Source organism: Salvia splendens, chromosome 4 (genome assembly GCF_004379255.2).
Source record: "Salvia splendens isolate huo1 chromosome 4, SspV2, whole genome shotgun sequence".
Lineage (NCBI taxonomy): Eukaryota > Viridiplantae > Streptophyta > Magnoliopsida > Lamiales > Lamiaceae > Salvia > Salvia splendens.
The window spans coordinates 29,706,236-29,727,350 of NC_056035.1; the positions used below are offsets into that span (position 1 = coordinate 29,706,236).

Below are 21,115 nucleotides of genomic sequence, written 5' to 3' on the forward strand. Positions count from 1 at the left end.
TCCCTCCGAGACCCGTTGCGAGACGTCTCGCCACGCGCTCCCGCAACGTGGCGAGCTCCCAGGCCATGCGTGACGCCCACTCGCCGGCCCGCGAGTGGGATTCGTCACGCTGACGCAATAAATCATTTTTTTTAAAATTCGAATTAAAATTTTTAAAAAAAAATAAAAATTGGCAAACGGTAATATTACCATTTTATAGTTGTTTTTCGTATTTTTATTTTTATTTTTTTACTCTATAAATACTCCTAATTCATCCTCATTTTACACACAATTACACATCTATTCTTCCCGAATCATCTCCATTTCCTCTCCAATTTTCATCCCAAATCATCTCTCTTTTATTCTTCCCCCAAATTTAATCGATCTCATGGATCCGTATGAGCAAATGCGTTGAATAATGGAAGAATCACTTGAAGAAGATCGACGCCCGGAGGCGGAGGAAGCCGCGCCGCCCCAAAGACGCTCCCGGACTTACATCCATCGTAACCAGGAGGAAGCCGCCACAAGGTTAGTCCGCGACTACTTCTGCGATAACCCGATGTGGGGAGATACCTACTTCCGTCGTCGTTTCCACATGCGCTATTTCTTTACATCGCAAATACATTGGCGGCCCGGGAAGAGTTCTTCCAAGAAAGGGTCAATGCCGTCGGCCGTCCCAGCCACACGACGCTGCAGAAATGTACTGCAGCAATCTGTCAGCTTGCAACTATACAAACGACGGATGTGTTCAACGAATACCTCCACATTGGAGACAGCACTCGGAGAATGTGCTTGCTCCAATTCTGCAAAGGCTTCCGAGCAGCCTTCACCGATGAATTTCTCCTGAAGCCAAGCACGACAGATTGCCAGTTTCTGCTCCGCCTTCACGAACAAGTGCACGGATTCCCCGGAATGCTTGGCAGCGTCAATTGCATGAATTGACAATGGAAGAATTGCCCGGTGGCGTGGAGGGGGTCGTACACGAGCAGCCACAAAGGCACCCACCCCACCGTTATACTCGAGGCCGTCGCCGACTACCGGCTATGGATCTGGCATGCGTACTTCGGGGTCCCCGGCTTGAACAACGACATAAACGTGCTCCACCAATCCGACCTCTTTGCCGAAGTTTTGGATGGTAAAGCGCCGACCATCAACTTCACCGCTAACAACCGGCGCTATAAAATGGGGTACTATCTTGCCGACGACATCTACCCGAAGTGGCCAACCTTCGTGAAGACGTGCACTAGGCATGTGAACGCAAAGCAGACACTTTTTGAGCAGAAGCAGGAGGCTGCTCGAAAGGATGTGGAGCGGGCGTTCGGGGTTCTCTAAGCGAGCTTCAACATTATCAAAGCCCCGACTCGTACGTGGTTCATGGAGAGCATGGTCGACATCATGTATACTTGCATAATCTTGCACAACATGATTGTCCAAGACGAAGGACCCGAGGCGGGAAATTAGTTCGACCCTGAAGCCCCCGGAAGCTCAACCGCAAGTAGTCCGTCTCGAAGTGGAGTGCATCCGTCTATACAAGAACGGTTGTCTATTCGGGCAAGGACACATGACTCTACCGCCCACGCCCAACTCCAAGATGATCTAATGGAGCACATTTGGGCAAACTTTGGCGGAGGAAATTAAATTATGTATTTTTAATTTTTTTATGATTTTTAATTATGTTTTTTTTAATTTTTTTCGAATTTTATGTTGTAATGTTATTTTATTTTTAATGAAGTGTGTTTTTTATTAATTGAATTTGATTGGAAATAAAAATAAAAAATGAAATTGAATGAATAGTAATTTAAGGGATGGTTAAGGGACGAAGAGTTGCAGGTTCCGTCCCTTAATTAAGGGATGGAGTAAAAACGTAAAGTAGGGCTCGTAAATAGTAATTTAAGGGATGGTTAATGGACGGTTTAATGACAGTGTCGTGGATGGCATGATAGTTCGTATGACATTAGTAATGGTTAAAAGAGGACATAACGACATAAAAGACACGAAAAAGTATCTTGTGATAATAATTTTTTAACTAACATATGTATCTCAAAAAATGGTCAAAGAGAAAAATTCGATAATTTCGGAACATAGAGTTGATGGAAGAAGCTTTGCCACAGTCGTTGGATGGAATGTGAAAGATGATGATGTTTCTCAGAACGCAAAGACGATTATACCCTCCAACTGTACGAACCGCAAGAAAAGAGGAGAATAGCAGGAGCACGAAGAAAAGAGGAGAAGAGGGGCACAGCCGTCTTTTCCATTCCTCAATTAAAAATGCATCGCCATCAAAGCAAAGCAGCTATCAGAGGTCCAAGTACTTACTACCAACAACTGCAAATTGCAATACACATCAGGACACAGAATCATCCCCAATTTCTTGCTTTTTCAGCACCCTCCCATCACCAATCTCACGCTACTCTCTCTCTCTCTCTCAATTTAATTTATATAAAAAAAACAGGTGTTCTTTCTAGAGAGAGAAACAGAGAGGGGAAGAAGTAGTCCTGTAAATTAACTCACATAAAAAGGGGATAAATTGGGTTGCCAGAAATGCCCCTCTGCAACACCCCAAAATCCCAATCTTCATCCTCAACTTCACTGTCTTTCCAAACAACAATGTTTTTATTTTGGCGCAAATTATGTGGGCTTTTTCGGTCAGAAATTTTTTCACAGGAAAGCAAAGAGAGAAACAACCTTCTCCCCAATTTTCTCTCTCATTTCAATCCCTCTCCTATCTATTATCTCTATCTTTTCCATTTTTTTTCCTTTTTCTACATACAAACCCACCTCTCTTTATTGCCTTTTCACCAATTTTCCATCCCCCTCTCTGCATCAAATACCCTCTCCCTTCACACGCCTAATTTCGTATTAATTTCGTGTTAATTTCCCCCGATCTTGTTAAAGATCGCAGCTTTTTCTGTGATCGGATGTCTAGGAAGAGTAAAGGGGCGGTTTTGGATCCGTATGGAATTGGGGGCGCCAAGGCTAGGGTCAAGTTTCAGGCGCTTATGCAGGACTATCATGAGCTGGAAAAGGTGTTTAATTTTTCTTTTATTTTTTGGGAGATCTGAGGCTTTGTTATGTTATACGTATTTGATATGTTTGTTGATTTTGTGATCTTACTCTTGAATGAAATACATGTTTTTCCTTTTGATTTTTGGGTTCTTGATGTTCTTGTTTTGTCCCTTAATTTGATTTGTGCTTACATCTTTATGGCTTGTTATTAGATCTGATCTTGAAGGAAAGCCTGTTTTAGCTTTAATGCAATTCGTGAGATTGTATGAGACACACTATACATCTCTTCTTCGTGTCCCGATAAATATGAAACATTTGGATTTCGGCACTGAATTTTATGTAGTGTTGTTTTGTGAGTATATGAAGAAATAATAAATTAAGAGTAAATTAAGAGATGAAAAGATACATATGATGTTGTTTCTATTTTAGAAAACGTTTTATTTTTAATGGTACAAACCCAAAAAGAAAAACGTTTTATTTTAAATAGGACAGAGGGAGTATATTTTTCATTGTTTGGGTGGATAGATAAAGCTAAGTTATCTGACTGATTTTTTATTTAAGAGAACGTAATTTACTTTAGTTGCTGAATAGATTGATTTATAGGTTTATGATGTTGCAGGAGGCTGATGTCATGAGAAGCAAATTGGAGATGGTGAAAGAGAGAAAGCTGATGCTCTTAGCTGAAGTTCGGTATGCAATTTGAGTAGATACCTTAGGCCTTTGCCTCCAAAATTTTCTCATGGTGTATGTGTTTCCGACAAAAATGGTGGTTTCTATCAATGGCTTGGTCCATGTCTTGTCTACACTATATGTTTCTTTCTTTGTTATTTTTGTGCTGCGTTAACTTTTGGCTAGTTAAGTTCGTTGTTATCTTATTTTAGCATCCTATGCTTGTGTTACACTGATTACTATCACAATGTAACAATTAGGTTTCTGCGGAAAAGGCATAGGTACCTTGCGAAGACTAAGGATGCGAATTCACCACAAGAACAAAATCTTGTACAGGCCCCGAACCTACTGAAGCGTGCTAAAATCACAAAGCAACAGCTTCTGATTGGAAAAGAAGCGAGTCAGCATAGATTGCCTTTCGCTCCAGAGCCCATCTCGAAGAAGAAACTAGTTGCTCTGCCTGATACGTTTCCAGTTAGTGATCAGCCTCGCAAGAAAAAATCATACAGCAGGAAGGGACATGGTATTCCACCTCCGGTTTTCGATTTGAACCACAAAGGAGCAATGCATATCAGGAACGAAGCAAACATAGTGGCGGCTCTTGACAGAAACTCCAAGGAAAGAATATTCGGCACAAATGATGCAATGTTCAGGAATTCTGCTGCTACTTTTGATTTGAACCTTGAGACTATTCCTAGTGAGAGAGACGTTTCGTTGCCAACCCGAGCTCCAATATTTGATCTGAATGAAATCTCGGTAGGTGGTTGTTTTCACTCAACCTATGAAAAGTTCCGTTTACTGCATATTTTAATTGTTCTAGATATTTCCAGACAGGGGAAGAGGATTTCCAGGGTGGTGGCGAAGCAAACAAGTTTGATGACACCAGGAAGAGTTTAATGAGAGGCATAAACGAAGAGCAGCAAAATGATCTGAAACTGTCCATTTGTCGAAATGCTGGGGAGGGTTCGCCTTGTTCTGGGAAGCGAAAAATATCATGGCAGGATCCTGTTGCACTGAGAGTTTGAAGGGAGGAGTCTGGTAGGCAAGGATACAGATGGATGTGTAGTCGTGCACGTGCCTGACTGGTCTCGAACTGCTTTGAAGTTCAACTGTAGGGTTATGCATCTGCTCAATGTAGCTAGTTTTGTGTTACTACTATATACAGAATGGTATGATGGAAGCAAATCACTTCAATTAGTATAGAATCTGCCATATTGCATAGGATTTTGATGAATCATGAAATAGACTCAGCTCTTTTCCCTCTCATTTTGATGTAATTTTAAGTTTTTGTTTATAAAATGTTATCCCAATAGGCATTCTCCTAGCCCACAAATTGGACAAATATGAAGACAGTTTATAGTTTCTTAAACCCAAACTGTTGAAATAAGAAGCAAGAAGACAGCTTAAATTGTCAAGAGTATATACGTACAAATTAAACGCGAACGAATTTGCCATGGCAAACAACATTTAGACTAACTGGACATGAACCATAGCAGCTCAACTCAAGAAAGCATCAGCTTTCTCACCTGAGAGTTCTTCACAGCTGTGAGTACTTCTGCAGCTGTTTTCTCCACTACCTAGTTTTGAAGAAGACGGCGTTTATGTTTTTTACCCTGCTGGTGCATTTTCATGACCTCCTCAGCGAGCACACCAACCTGGCACATGTCACACCAAAATTTATATGCTTCCTTCTTATGTTCACCCTTCTGTTTTCCTTGTGGAGTCACTACTGATTCTTTCTTGTTTAAGTTTTCTGGGTTGGGTTTTCCCTGCAAAGGCAGCGGACCATCTGTTTCTGAGCTGGGCTTACCAAATGACAACCAAGGTTTGGGTGTAAGTTTCACTTCTATGACTTGATTGGAAGTTCCTGAACTCTGGATAGGCTTGGCAGCATTTTTTGTACAAAGTCCTATCATAGATTTGTTCGCTTTCGATGCAGCCTCCTTCGTCTTGTGCTTCTTGCCCTTCAGATGCTCGTTCAGAGTATGCTCGCTGGTTGCAGTAACTTGGCAAAGTGTGCAACTCCAATCGTCATTCACTCTCTTCTGCTTCTTCAAGTTGGCATCTGATTGGGCACTGGCGCCCGATCCAGGGTTAACCCTCTTAGCTCCAGTTATATTTTCGACCGGCTTAGCCTGCAATACTCACAAAACATACTGATCATAAGTATTGTAGAAAAATTACACATGTTGATTTGATGTTACAGAATTTTTAGCTAAAAAAGAAAGAACATCGACCAGTATACGATGGGAGCTTTTAATAACTGAGTTCTGCCATGTATATTTCATTCGTCATTCTGCAAATTCGCAAATTTAGAATTGTGATAAAGAAATCCAAAATTTTATATCGCTATAGAAATCCCTATAGAAATCCACAGTGAACGAATAATGTGAAGAAGTGAGAAAGCAGGGAAAGGAAAGAACATCGAGGAGTCTGGAAAACAAAAAAAACAGAATACTCCAAGGTTTCAATATGAATACATATAATCTAAAATTACAATAAAGTAGACAAATACTCAAAAAAATGTCATTTCACAAGTTTTTCTATACCTTTTGGAAAGTATAGTTATTCAAGAAAAGAGTACTCTAAAATTTTATCAATTTTTTCTAACTCTTTCATGTATAAATTATTTTTGAAATTTCGTTCTATTTTCTCTCTACCCGCACTTCTCACCCTGTTTCCACTTTTATCTCCATATCCTTACCTTCCGATGTCCGTATCTACCAGCATTCAACCAGGAACAGACCATATCACCTAATTTCAAGCTCAAAAACCTAGGATTTGGGTTGTGTGAAGAAACTATCGACACAAAAAAAACACTAACCTATGCAATCAAAATACTTTTGAAATATTTAGACAACAAATTTAGATTGCATTGCATTTTACACAAAAGTATCCATTTTCAAGCCAGTATAAATGTTCCAAATCATAAAAGTTTCATTAAAGTTCAAGGCTCTACAAACACAACAATCAAAATTATAAGCAGAGAGAGACACCACGTACACTCAGGGAGTGGCATACTGACCTCTAAAATTATTTCGTTTCTTTTGTTGCTTCCCTCCGGGACACATTTGACCTCTGACTCTTTTGCCATTGAGTCTCTTCCCATTCTCTCATCAATTGATGCTCTCTGAAACGGTAAGGATGCAGATCGTCCACCCTCGCACATGTCGTTCAACATGTGCCTCTGCGTGAGCAACATACTTGTTTCGTCAAGAAACCTCTCCTCAGCCAGTGGAAGGCTCACGGGCAAGTCCAACCCCATTTGCAATGGAGATTCAAATGGAAACCCATCACGACCTCCTCTCTTAAGAAAGGTTTCAACCATCACGAGATCCCTCCTTACCTCAGCCTCCAAGGCGCGCCTCGTAAGGATCTTATACACGGTTATCTCGTGTCTGATCCTCTCCTCCTCGATTTCTCTCTGTATCACCCCGTGCAAGTCATGGGACTGAGCTGAAGATAACGGCTGAGGAAGCGGATGTGGGTGAATATGAAATTGAGGTTGAGGTTGAGGTTGATCATGCTGTAAATGCTGATGATGCACCCTCCCTAGTTCACAGATAAAACACAGCAAGAAATTAAAAAAAAATCAAGAAATCATAGACACCACAAAGTACAAACAAGATCTCTGTTTTACTAGAGACGGAATAGGATTGATCACGAGAATATGAAATGCAAACAACAAACTACGAATTGGAGATGTGATGTTTAAAAGCATGATAGCAAGATTCAATATTTAATTGATATAAAATCAGCAAATATGAGTAATTTTTCGTAATGTCAATCTCTCATGTATATTGAACAATCAAATTTTAAGAAGAAATTAGGATAGAATTCTGACCAAAACACTGTGGTAGTGGCACTGTGAGGGAGTGGTGAATGTGAGTAGAATGAGGGCGATTAGGCCCTCCGTAATCGGACGCCATTAACTATATTGGTTGCCTCTCTTGGAAAGCAATGCTGCTGCAAATTGCAACGAATTTAGAAAATTTGAATTAATTAGGGTTTTCAAATTTAATGAAATAGCGGAATTGGAACGACCAAGGACTATTCAGCTTCCACTCAATGATTCGATTTTGTTTTGGCCAATTAAATTTTGTTTCCTCATTATTTGAATTTTTCTCAATTGAAATTTTGTAGAACATACGAGCTGATTTTATGGTGTAATGTGTCTGTATTAATAATGGTGACTACTACTAACAATTAAACTAGCATCGTTTGATTTTATGTCATATGTATAAAAAAATTATTCCAGCCTATGATCATCTTGATGTAAATCAAATTATTATTATCTTGCTTCGTGCATTTTAAGGTTAAATGTAAAGTTATTTTGGTGTAATTTCAGGGCCAAAAACTAAAGCCGAAAAGAAGAAGCAAGAACGAACAAAGAAAAAAGGTTGGAGTAGAAGAAGAGAAAGAGACATAGTCAGGTAGGAATGTAGGATTGGTCCCAACAACTTAGTGGAATTGAGCAACAATCCAGAGTGCCCGACCTGGTGAAAAGAGGTCCACAATAACATGGTGAATTTGGCATCAAAATGCCAAAAAAATTTGAAATGCAGAAAATAAAAAGAAACAAATAACTTTATTGACTACATTTCTCTATTCCTTCATAGTTTGTTCATTTTTCTAATTTGAAATTTTCCTTTTAACTCAGTTTTTCTTTACTACTCCATTCTCTCTATTTTATATTCTACTTTATTATCTTTATTTTTTCTTTTTCTTTCTTTATATTTTTTTACCTACCCACTTAAGAGCATCCACAACCGTGCTCTTGCCAGTGAGCACGGTTGTGGGTCCGACCCCACTTTTTCTGTCTGCTCTCTGGCAAGAGCAAAACACTCACAGCTGTGCTCTTCCGCAAGGACGAACACAATTCAATTTAAAATTCAATTAAACAAAAACATTTCCATAATATGAAAATTCATTAAAAAAACCGAAATAACATTACAAATTTCAAATAAATTTAAAAAGACATAATTAAAATCCTAAAAATTAAAAATTACATAATTAAAATCCTAAAATTAAAAAAACACTACTCGTTGCCGAATTTCGCCCACATGTGTTTGATTAGGTCTTCTTGTAGCTCAATGTGGGTTCGGGTATAGCGCATTGTGTGCCTTGTCTCGATCCTCTGGCCCACCGTCGTATGCACACCTCGGCGTGGGGGAGACCTCGCGGTTGAGCTTCCGGCTTCATCCTCGTCGTAGAAGCTAGCCGCTCTCGGTCCTTCGTCGGCTATAATCATGTTGTGTAAGATAATACACGTGAGCATGATGTCGGCGATATTATTCACGTACCACAGCCGAGCCGGGGCCTTCACAATGTTGAATCGGGCTTGAAGGACCCCGAAGGCTCTTTCGACGTCTTTCCGCGCGGACTCTTGACGTCTTCACGATAGTCGTGCGGGTTGTACTAAAAAGAACCCGTCTCGGGTCGTGCGGGTTGCTGAGCGTCTTCACGAAAGTCGACCACCTTGGTAGATACCATCGGCGAGATAGTAACCCATGTGGTATGTATTTCCGTTGATGATGAAGTCGATCGCCGGTGCTACACCATTCATCACATCATTGAAGAGTGGTGAAGAATAGAGCACGTTCAAGTCGTTGTTGGATCCGGCAACGCCGAAATATGCATGCCAAATCCATAGGCGGTAGTCGGCGACCGCCTCAAGGATAAGTGTTGGGCCGCCGCCTTTGTGACCGCTTAAGTGTTGCCCCCTCCAAGCAGTCGGGCAATTCTTACACCTCCAATGCATGCAGTCAATGCTGCCAAGCATTCCGGGAAAGCCATGGACTGATTCGTGAAGACGAAGCAACCTTTGGCAATCATCGGTGGTGGGTACCCGAAGGAATTCATCACCGAAGGCTGAACGAACGCCATCGCAAAAATTTTTTAGACAAAGGATTCCAGTGGACTCACCGATATGCAAATACTCGTCGAAGAGGTCGACCGTTTGCCCAGTAGCGAGTTGTCGGATGGCACACGTACACTTCTGCAACGGCGTGATACTTTGCCGGCCGGTTGCATCTGGACCTGTTTGGAAGAATTCAACACGTGCGGACAATGTGTTGACAATTCGCATAAACAAGCGCTTTGACATGCGAAAACGGCGCCTGAAGTAATCTGCCGGAAACCGCGACTGGTCGGCAAAATAGTCGGCAACGAGTCTTTCGTGGGCTCCCTCCCGGTCACGATGGATGTAGCGGCGAGTTGATCTAGTTCGTTGAGGAGGAGAAGCGGGGGTATTCGCCGCGACATATGCTTCGTAAGCGGCACGATGTTGTTCGTAGTATTCTTGTTCTTCGCGCTCCGCTTCCGCCATAAGATGGGTGAAATCCATTTGAGGTTTTGAGTGAGAAATGAAGGTGTAGATAGTTTGTATGAGAATTATAAATGAGAGATGAATGAGAGATGATTTGAAGTGATAAATGGAAGTGTCTCAACTATAAAGAAACAAATGGAGTATTAGACTTGAATGATTTCTCAAAATGGTTAATTCTAGATATACATGAAAAATATATTCTAATCTCACAAGTATCTCATTGATTTGATTTTTTTCATAATTTTTAATCAATTTACTCTTTATTCTTGTTATAAATTCATATCTTGATTTCTTAATCTCCAATTAATCGATTCCTCCATTCCCACACAGGCAAGTGGCTTCCTCAAGGAAAGTAATTCCGACCCTATAAACGGAACACTTAATTAATAAGTGAATTGTGTTTTAGTCAGTTGGTGTAAGAAATAAATAAATCTAGAATAAGAAAGCATACATATTCTCTAAACTGAATCTAATTTTTGCTCTAAATTATTGTCGTGTTTTCTGCAGCAACTTCTCTAGGGAATTAATATTCGATCTCCTTATACTAGAGCAGCTTTCTCACATGATAAATTGATAATTGTAACTCCTCCTCCTCATCATCATCATCATCATCATCATCATCATCATCATCATCATCATCATCTTGATATTACGTTTAAAATCCACAGTAAGGGTAGAAATTTTTAATTTGGCATTTCATCAATTTCACACAAATTTATGCTCTGATTTGATTCGGGTAAAGAGTGAATCAGTCATTTACAAGCTGAGATAACAAACAGAAGAAGATGAGAGTCAAATTTGAAGCATAAAGAAGCTAGTCAAAAACATAGAAACACAGAAACTCATAACAGGTAAATTAGCGGCTCCAATACTCCTGGTTTGCGAAGGCTTTGTTGTAAGATCCGAGCCTCCGTTAGCTCCTCTGCGATCATGAACAACAGCTTCCGCGCTCGTCTGCTGTTTCCCGTTTCTGGAATCGGTTTCACATCCACATCTGACTAAAGCAGTTAGCAACGGAGACGGTGTTAGCAATTGAAACTAAAAAATATAGTAGTACTAAATTATAACTCGTCACACATTAGTGTAATAAGAGAAATGAAATCACTATATAAGTCTCATGGGCTCCTCATGCTATCACCAATTGGTTTTAGTATGGAACTAATAGATTTCTATCAGACGAAACTGAGGAAATAACGAAGAGCATATATACCTGTTTCAGTGGAAATGCATACCATCAAAGCAATGGCTAAGAAGAAGATGAACAAAAGTGATTGCACCTTCATGTTCTTGAATGGTTGCTACTATTGCTATTGCTATTGATATATATAGAAAAAAGGAAAAGTGATGAATGTTGGATGAAGAATAAAGGACACATGCTATTGTAGCACTTGCCATGTTACCTACTTTAAAATGCATGAGAATAAAAGCTTGTTAAAGTAAACAAATTAGTCTACTGCTAGTAATTACTAAACCAAGGTGGAGAAAATCAATTGGAGTTGGTGAAAGCAAACGCATCTTCACTCATTACCACAAGAAATGTTGCACTGAATGCCATGACCATCATCTTAACTATTCGAACAAACATAGATATGAATGAAGACTATGTATGTCGAATATCAATATGTTCATATTTAATTGGTTGCCAATACTTGATGAAGGAAGAATCAAATTAGAGAATGAGGAAAATCCGTCATCTAAAAGGAATAAGTTAAATTATGTATTTGAACCTTTATTAATAGGAGTATAGTTTATTATCCAGTGAATTAAGAGATTATAGTATCATTTATTCATTTGTGCAATAGTCTCATTAGGACAGCCACAAAATTTGACTTTTTTCAATTGTCCCATTTATATATGAAATAATGTCTTTTGTTTAAAATTAAAAATAATAGTATTTAAAAGTTGAAGTGAAGAAATCAAAATAGGAAAACCACAAAATAAACGGCTATTGCAACAAACCAAAATTTGACAGTAAAACCAAACTGATATCAACGACAATTCAAGATCCACATATATGTAGTATATCTTCCTAAAAAGAGAAAAGAGCAAAAGACATAGAGAAAACGAGAACAAAACAAATCTGAAGCAGAAGAGACGGGCTGGCGCGAAACGTGGAGCTTCCACAGGCGCCACCACGTGGGATGGTGGCGCGAACCCTCCTCTTGTTTACAACAACCATCTTCCTCGACCTCAGCAGCAGGCCTCTTTTCTCTCCTGTTGCAAAGATGGGGCAACAGAGATCATGCCATGAGCAGTCGACGTCACCCGAGGAAAATCAGATGCCACCAATATTACTACTATCATGAGAGAGATTGCACGTTTCGTTCTCTTCATACTACTGATAAGATGCAAAAATATTTTTGTGCAATGTGGAAGGATCTGGTGGTGGAGTTGGTGGATGTGGATAGAGTTCAAGAAATTAAGCAAATGTGGGCCTCTATACTGATAATGGAAATAATTTAACATGATGATGGGGGTATTGGATTTCTTTCCTAAGTAGCCAAATTTGACCCCACTGCAGTTGTATCTTAACAGTATAATCATCCAAATATTTGCATCAAGCTTAAAAATGTAAAGTTTAGTGTGACTTACGTCAACCAAACAATCTAGCAAGAGTGTCTGGTTTGAGCATCTGCGGGAAGGGGTCCCGACCGAGAAGTCTGGTGAGCTCTCCAGTCACGCGATCCATGTATAGAGTGTATACTGCATTCCTATTCTCCAAGAGCTCCAAAGCTTTTCCAGCACGAAAAACGGATATCACCCAGTCTTCTAGAAGCTCTGTATATACAATCCAGTTATAAGAATCACTCTACATAGCAACAGCAGATTAAAACAAGGAATGCACATACTTGAATCCAAGTCTCTCCTGGTTGACCAAGAAAGTAAGTAGTCTGAAATCAGAAACTCGATTAGCTGAATCCTGCCATCAGCATTAATTAGTTTAGTGCAACATAAATTTACAAAATTGCCGAGGACTTGAAGATTGTTAATTTAGACTCACATAAGGTAAATGGAACTGTGCATTTTCGGAAAGGCATTGTCAAATGGATCCATAAAGAGTAAACTTTCCGCAGCCATAGAAATCCTCAGAGAAACTGCAAGAACAAGGTGTTGACCGATATAGGGGTCGCTTCCAAGTTTTCGCATCAAATGTTGAATATATATCCTGAAACTATATGGAACCGATTCTGGAAAGGTAAAGAAAAAATTCATCAAGATAATTTGACAAAACTGAAATGATGCTAAGGATGGTGAGCAGAAATAATTCAGTATTACCAGGATCAACCAACAGCTTACCATCATTTTGTGATCCATTGCACATCATTTGCATCAGCCGCATGATCAAACAACTCACAATGCTTTTAGTGGTTTCGTCCAACTTTTCCCCAAGTGACAGATCCTTCAATGCAGCTTCAAGAAATCATCTAGTAAGTTAAGTTATAGTAGTATACTGTAAAAAATGAATTTCCAGCCAAAATCAATAGAGGACTGCAAGCTCCCCCACATATCATGGCCCAAAAAGGGTCCATATCATTACCATGAGAAGAGAAACTCATTATTAAAGTAATTTTGAGTTGGTACTGCTACAGGATCAAAAGATAATGACAAGTGTAGTCATTCAAAATAACTAAGGAATGATCAGAAGGTTTTTTCAATACAAAGTCGTAGCTGTTATTAAGCAGCAGTTCACATGCCTAATATTATACTTTATGATGTTTCCAACACATCGACACCGAAAGCAATATTAGATGAGATTTCAATCATTATTATTAAGTAATAAACCGAGGTTAAATGACTGGCCGCCTAATTTGCATTTATAAAAAATATGTTATCAACTTTACAGCAGCAGAATTGAGATTCATCTTGATTTGGCATACCAAGAATAAAGTCAGCAGCCTGGTGCGACCAATTTTTGAAATTAGATTCCTCTGCCTGCAAAAATTATGACTTCACGAACCTAATAAATTGTGATCAAGCACTTAATAAATTGTGATCAAGGTTGTCCCACGCACTCCCGTAGGAGAGGAAGTCTCACAAAGCTCCACAAGAAAATCAACTGAAGCTTTCAATTGCTCCAATTCATTTTCAGCAGCACTATCTGTGACCAATAAGAAGCATTACTATACCAATAGCAGCTATGAAGCAATGAAGTGGCAGTAGGAACGTCTCTCATTGGTTTAATCTCCCTTTATTTTATAATTTTTGCCCCTTGGACTCCAAACTTTACAAGGAAGAAAGCAACATGTAATAAACAGCATGCATGAAACCACCAATGCCTATGAGATCTTCACATACTTAACAAAATCTTGTTAATTTCTGTGCATACTTATAAAGTCGCGTGCATATGCTCCTCTTGCTAGAGTTCATCACACAAAACAGAAAAAACTTCATGCAACTGCCATCAGAAAAAGCTGAAAACTGAACAATCAATTCTCCTGACACTATAAAAACACAAAATCTTATTCTTTTAGAGACTTCTCAAACCGAAATGCAGCTTTACCTGATACATAAGATTGCACCACCAAGCCATTATGTCTTCTCTTCTTCCTCTCAGCTAATCTCACTGTGATTAACCAAGATCATTCAATGCTAAGAAAGAAGGAGACCTGTGAAACAGAACGATCTAGAGCTTGAAGTGTCAGAGAGTACCTTGTCTTAGAAATCTACGGTGAAACACATCATTAATTCTGTCCTGGTAGGATCCGTGACTAGGACTTAGCTGCCCCAAGTTATCATAGAAATAGCATTTGCACGAAATATTTTGGGGAAATAGATCATGTTGCATCCCTTCTGATGTGTAAAATCAGCAAATAACATAAGCGAAATAACCAGCAAGAGTTAGCTCAAATCTGAGGAGATAAATCCTGTTATATGACTTCATACATATTCCACATTAGCACGAACATGTAGAAACCAACTGTAAATCGTGGCAATGAAGAAGTAAGGTATAATAGTTAATTTTAAAATCATATGCAGAATGAACGGAGAATCAATAGGAAAGTGAACTCGCCTTCCGCAATCTTCAGATCTTCTTTCAGCTTAAGAATTTCTCCTTTCCTCTGTTTGGCCTAAAATGTCCAGATTCAAAAGATAAATCTAAATCAATTCAGCTGATGCACACGAGCACGATAAACTAGAGACATGTGAGATTACGAAACCTTATTTTTCCATTTGATCGCATCAGCCTCTGAATTGTCACCGGATTTGGCTCGAGAATCGTCGTGGTGAGCAGAGGTAGTAGCGGCGGAGGGAGGAAGTCCCTGCCGGCGCCTGGAATGAGCTAGGGCCATCGCTATAGCAAGTTTGAGAGATGGATCCAACTCTATTGATGAGTTTTCCATTTGTTAGGTTGAAGAAATTGATGGAGCGAGGGACTTGCCGCTGATATTTGAATTTGGATATTTAAGAGAGAAGTGATGAAGAAGAACGGATTTAAGCGATTGGGCCAATGGGCCTCCACTATGTAGTTGTGGATTTAAGCGATTGGGCCAATGGGCCTCCACTAAGTTAGAGCATCGACAACATAATGTGAGAGGCGGCGAGAGATGGTGGAGCGACGAGTCTTCTTAACTTTTTATTCCATTCCTCGTTTACTATCTACCTCTTTCATAGTATTCATTTAAGAGCGATGAGCAATGTTGAAAGGTGGATACTTAAATAAATAACCGAGAGACGTTCAGGGACTGAATAGCAAAATCTGAGACTACAGATTCAAAAGTTGGCTGCAACGGCTATCAACGGACGGTTCGGTTGTGAAAGCGGTTTGGATGTTTTAAGAGTCCAAGGAGCTGTGATATAAAGCTTATAACAGCTCATAGCAGTTACAACAGATCAAGAGAGTGTGCATTATCTTTGTGAGGAGTCGATTAGAGTTTTCACCTTTGTTCTTGATGAGAGTTCTTGAGTGAAGAGTGAAATATCGATTCTAGAGTGCATTCTTGGAGTTGTGCGATTGTAAACCCCGATAGTGAGAAATAAAGTGTTCGTGATTCTCCCGTGGACGTAGGTTCGATTGAACCGAACCACGTAAACTGCTGTGTTCACTCAATTCTGCAATCTCTCATAGTTTTGGTTATTTGTTCGTTGAGTTCTCGGAGAAGAAAGTGTTCTTCGTTGTTGATCGGTTTAGTCATCCAATCTTAACAAATTGGCGCTGTCTGTGGGAATCCAATCCACGAGATGACGACCGCGAAGTTTGACATGGAGAAATTCACGGGCAAAAACGATTTTGGGTTATGGCGTCTCAAGATGAAGGCGGTTCTTATGCAACAGGGTTTGTGGGATGTGTTGAAGAACAAATCCGACCCAGAAAGAGAGAAAGAAGATGGCAAGGCAGCAGAGAGGGAGAAGGCTGATATCAAGGCTCAGGAACTTCATGATCGAGCTTATAGCACGCTGATCCTTAGCCTGAGTGATCGGGTGCTTAGGGAGGTTTCCAAGGAGGAGACCGCTGCTGGGGTATGGGCCAAGCTTGAATCATTGTATATGACCAAGTCCCTCAGCAATAGGCTTTTGCTTAAGCAGAAGCTGTTCACATTCAAGCTCTCAGAATCAAGAAACATAGGGGAGCAGCTCGAAGACTTTGCCAAGTGTTTGGATGATCTTGAAAATATAGGAGAAGAGATTAAAGATGAGGATAAAGCTCTTATGCTCCTCAATTCTCTGCCTCGAAGCTTTGAGCAGTTCAAGGATGCGATCTTGCTCGGAAGAGATTCCAAGATTACATATGAGGAAGTGCATTCTGCTCTCAAGATGAAAGAGTTCCAGAAAGTGGCTGAAAAAGTCACTGATACGGCTACTGAAAGCCTCAACATCAGATCTGGTCCCAAGAAATTTGAAAAAAAGAAGTTCAATAAGAAGACGAAGCCATGGAAGGATGGACTCGGAGATGAGAAGGAGACCAGATCCTGCCACTATTGCAAGAAACCTGGGCACATAAAGAAGCACTGCTATTCTTGGAAGAGGAAGCAGGCTGAGGGTGATAATGCACGAGACACTGCTGATGTTACTCAGGAGGTTGAAGTTGCTCCGGTTATGAATGTGACTGAGGATGATGCACCGGATGTGTGGGTGATGGATTCTGGATGCAGCTTTCACATGACCTCCAAGAAGAAGTGGCTGATGGACCTTCAAGATGCTACTGGTTCAGTACTGCTGGGAAACAACCAAGTATGTCAGGTGAAGGGCATGGGAAGCGTGAGGCTGGCCATGGAAGATGGATCACAGAAGATCCTATCAGAAGTGAGATATATCCCATCAATAAAGAGAAATCTTGTGTCTCTTAGAATGCTTGAAAGAAAGGGTTTCACAACCATTCTTGCTGATGGTTTTATGAAAGTTCTGAAGGGGAATGAGGTTCTCATGGTGGCTGAAAGAGTGAATAACTTGTATTATCTCAGAGCTAATGCCGTGGATGCACATCAAGTGAATACAGTGGTCAGATTGAGGCTGACTGACTGGCATCATAGACTGGGCCATTTGGGATATGGTGGTCTCCAAGAACTTGCCAAGAAGGGACTGATTGCTTTTGAAGGGGAATCAGATGAGAAGAAACTTAGATCTTGTGAGGAGTGCATACTTGGAAAGAGCAAGAAGCTGCCATATATTGCTGGAAAACATACTTCAACAAAGCCTCTGGAATATGCACATACAGACATTTGGGGGCCATCACCAATCCAAAGCATGGGTGGAGGGAGGTATTTCCTTTCTATAATAGATGATTTCTCTAGGAAAATTTGGCTCTATGTGATGAGAGAAAAATCTGAGGCTTTTGCTAAGTTCCAAGAATGGTGTACTGAAGTTGAGAAGGAAAAGGGTGTCAGTTTAAAATGCCTCAGAACAGACAACGGACTTGAGTTCCTTTCATCCAAATTTGGTGAGTTCTGCAAGAATAAAGGAATAAGAAGACACCGGACTGTCCCTCACAACCCTCAACAGAATGGAGTGGCTGAGAGGGCCAATAGAACCATTTTGGAAAGGCTCAGGTGCATGCTTATTTCATCAGGCATGCCAAAACATTTCTGGGCCGAGGCTGCATCTACAGCTGTGGTTCTCATCAACAAGAGCCCATCAGCTTCGATTGAGAATGATACACCTGATATGAGATGGTACGGATCTGCAGGAGACTACACAAAGTTGAAGAGTTTTGGGTGTAGGGTGTATGCTCATGCCAAGAGAACTAAGCTGGATCCAAGAGCATTAAAATGTGTCATGTTGGGTTATCAGAGGGGGGTAAAAGGCTACAGGCTGTGGTGCACAGAGAAAGGTTTGGGGCAAGTTGTAATCAGTAGGGATGTGGTATTCAAGGAAGATGAGATGCCATATCTGGCTCAGAAACTGGAGACTACTCATTTTGAGGTGGAGCTCACTGGGGATGAGCAGAAGGATGGTGATGTTGATGCACCAAGTGAGGAGTCTCCACCTACATTTCAGACAGAGCAATCAAGTGAGAGGCAGGAAAGTCATGTTATAGCAAGGGATAAGCCGAAGAGACAGATTAAGCTCCCATCAAGGTTCAGTGACTATGACATGTTGTACTATGCGCTCACAGTTGCAGAAGAAATTGAATATCATGAACCCTCAACCTATAAGGAGGCAATTAGAAGCCCAGAGAATGATAGGTGGCTCAAGGCCATGCAAGAGGAAATCGATTCCTTGTACAAGAATCATACCTGGATTCTGGTATTAAGACAAAGGCACCAAAAATGTATTGGTTGCAAATGGGTGTACAAGAAAAAGATAGAAGCTTTCAGAAATAATGAAGTGAGGTATAAGGCTAGGCTGGTGGCTAAGGGATACACACAGAGAGAAGGCATTGATTATAATGATATATTCTCTCCTGTGGTGAAGCATAGCTCAATAAGGATATTACTAGCCATTGTTGCTCACAGGGACTGGGAACTCCAACAGATGGATGTGAAAACGGCTTTCCTAAATGGAGAGTTAGAGGAAATGATATACATGGAGCAGCCAGAGGGTTTTGTGAAGAAGGGAGAAGAAGAGAAAGTCTGTCAGCTCAAGAGAAGCTTGTATGGACTGAGACAGAGTTCAAGACAGTGGTACATCAGATTTGATGAGTTTATACAGAGAGTGGGATTTGAGAAATCCTTGTATGACAGCTGCGTTTTCATCAAGAGGAAAGGGAAAATGGCTTCTGCATATCTATTGCTTTATGTGGACGATATGCTTATAGCAGCAGCAACAATGTCTGAGATTCAGAATATCAAGAATGAGCTAGAATCAGAATTTGAAATGAAGGACTTGGGAGATGCTAAAAGGATTCTAGGCATGGATATTATTAGATGTAGAAAGGAGAAGAGGTTATGGCTTTCCCAGAAAGAATACATCAACAAACTCCTTGAGAGATTTCACATGAAGGATACCAGATCAGTCACAGTGCCACTGTCACAACAATTTAAATTGTCATCCATACAATGTCCAAAGACGGATGAGCAAAGAAGGGAGATGATGAAGATACCCTATGCAAGCATTGTTGGAAGCATCATGTATACTATGGTGTGCTCAAGGCCGGATATTAGCCATGCCATCAGTGTCACGAGCAGATTCATGGCAGATCCCGGGATGGAACATTGGCATGGATTAAAATGGATTTTAAGGTATCTAAAGGGGGCATCTGACTACAGCATATTGTTTGATGGTGGCCAGAAGTTTGATAATGAAACTGATGCTGTAATGGGGTATTGTGATTCAGATTTTGCTGTGAGCCAAGACACCAGAAAATCGCAATCTGGTTATGTGTTTAGCCTTTATGGCTCAGCCGTGAGTTGGAAATCAAACCTGCAGTCTGTAGTAGCTCTCTCCACGACAGAGGCTGAGTATATAGCCATGGCAGAGGCGGTAAAGGAGAGTTTCTGGTTGAAGGGCATACTTTCTGATTTTGGAGTAAGGCAAGATGCAGTGACAATCATGTGTGACAACAATAGTGCAATATGCTTATCCAAGCATCAAACTTTCCATGAGAGATCCAAGCATGTGGATGTGAAGTTGCATTTCATCAGAGATGAAGTAAGCAAGGGAAGGGTGAGAATTCAGAAAGTTTCTACAGAGGATAATGCTGCAGACATTCTAACCAAGGCCATTCCTAGTTCCAAGTTGAAGTATTGTTTGGAGCTAGTGAATCTGGTAAGATACTAAGGTTTGAGGTTTTGGAGAAGATGATCGACTGTTATTTCAATTCAAGATCCAAGGTGGAGATTTGTTGAAAGGTGGATACTTAAATAAATAACCGAGAGACGTTCAGGGACTGAATAGCAAAATCTGAGACTACAGATTCAAAAGTTGGCTGCAACGGCTATCAACGGACGGTTCGGTTGTGAAAGCGGTTTGGATGTTTTAAGAGTCCAAGGAGCTGTGATATAAAGCTTATAACAGCTCATAGCAGTTACAACAGATCAAGAGAGTGTGCATTATCTTTGTGAGGAGTCGATTAGAGTTTTCACCTTTGTTCTTGATGAGAGTTCTTGAGTGAAGAGTGAAATATCGATTCTAGAGTGCATTCTTGGAGTTGTGCGATTGTAAACCCCGATAGTGAGAAATAAAGTGTTCGTGATTCTCCCGTGGACGTAGGTTCGATTGAACCGAACCACGTAAACTGCTGTGTTCACTCAATTCTGCAATCTCTCATAGTTTTGGTTATTTGTTCGTTGAGTTCTCGGAGAAGAAAGTGTTCTTCGTTGTTGATCGGTTTAGTCATCCAATCTTAACAAGCAATGATTCCAGCTATCTTTTCTACAACTACGATCGACGACATGAGATGGACGAGTTTGTGAAGTCATCCCAAATACTGTTTCGCTTCGTCAGTTCACGAGACAGGTCTCCTACCTCATGTTGGTCGTACTCACCCCGTCGAATATCAGTCGAGTATTCTCTTTAATATTTTAAGATATGTACTTTTTAGAATTCTTCTTGTTATTAATAAATTAATATACTCCCTTCGTACTCAATAGATGTCTCATATTTAACCGATGCGTGTTTTAAGAAATTATTTAACTATTGTAGAAAACTAGTGGAATGCAGGCTTAATATTACTATAATCATTTTTTTCTGTATCACTTTTTACTTTATCAATTTTACATTAAATACTTTAAAACCGCTATCACATGATTATAGTAA

General features: G+C 40.3%; 3 protein-coding genes across 8 annotated transcripts; 1 reads left to right on the forward strand and 2 right to left on the reverse strand.

The window, feature by feature from the left end:
• Positions 1-2,313: 2,313 nt before the first annotated feature.
• Positions 2,314-4,953, forward strand: LOC121799373. Of its 2 annotated transcripts, none has more exons than XM_042198721.1 (4): positions 2,314-3,005; positions 3,605-3,675; positions 3,930-4,410; positions 4,485-4,953. In XM_042198721.1, the coding sequence occupies exons 1-4, from the start codon at positions 2,898-2,900 to the stop codon at positions 4,677-4,679; spliced, it is 855 nt and encodes a 284-aa protein (XP_042054655.1). In that variant the 5' UTR covers positions 2,314-2,897; the 3' UTR covers positions 4,680-4,953. The 2 variants fall into 2 exon arrangements, with proteins under 2 accessions (XP_042054655.1, XP_042054654.1); XM_042198720.1 differs by having other exon boundaries at positions 2,315-3,005; positions 3,915-4,410.
• Positions 4,954-5,030: 77 nt separating this feature from the next.
• On the reverse strand, positions 5,031-7,721 carry LOC121799372. Of its 2 annotated transcripts, XM_042198719.1 has the most exons (4): positions 7,699-7,721; positions 7,499-7,617; positions 6,680-7,206; positions 5,031-5,789 (listed from the first exon to the last, which is right to left on the reverse strand). In XM_042198719.1, exons 2-4 carry the CDS (start codon positions 7,581-7,583, stop codon positions 5,232-5,234), a joined length of 1,170 nt encoding a protein of 389 aa, XP_042054653.1. In that variant the 5' UTR covers positions 7,584-7,617; positions 7,699-7,721; the 3' UTR covers positions 5,031-5,231. The 2 variants fall into 2 exon arrangements, with proteins under 2 accessions (XP_042054653.1, XP_042054652.1); XM_042198718.1 differs by lacking the exon at positions 7,699-7,721 and having other exon boundaries at positions 7,499-7,690.
• A 2,964-nt stretch (positions 7,722-10,685) lies between these two features.
• Positions 10,686-15,358, reverse strand: LOC121800215 (protein MULTIPOLAR SPINDLE 1-like). Of its 4 annotated transcripts, none has more exons than XR_006050455.1 (12): positions 15,142-15,358; positions 14,994-15,051; positions 14,633-14,773; positions 14,484-14,546; positions 13,996-14,081; positions 13,861-13,915; positions 13,280-13,393; positions 12,984-13,170; positions 12,832-12,902; positions 12,575-12,760; positions 11,193-12,196; positions 10,686-10,976 (listed from the first exon to the last, which is right to left on the reverse strand). XR_006050455.1 is itself a non-coding variant. In XM_042199798.1 (11 exons), exons 1-10 carry the CDS (start codon positions 15,322-15,324, stop codon positions 12,576-12,578), a joined length of 1,143 nt encoding a protein of 380 aa, XP_042055732.1. In that variant the 5' UTR covers positions 15,325-15,358; the 3' UTR covers positions 10,686-12,196; position 12,575. The 4 variants fall into 4 exon arrangements, 2 of the variants coding, with proteins under 2 accessions (XP_042055732.1, XP_042055733.1); XR_006050454.1 differs by having other exon boundaries at positions 10,686-10,980; XM_042199798.1 differs by having other exon boundaries at positions 10,686-12,196.
• Between the last annotated feature and the right edge of the window lie 5,757 nt (positions 15,359-21,115).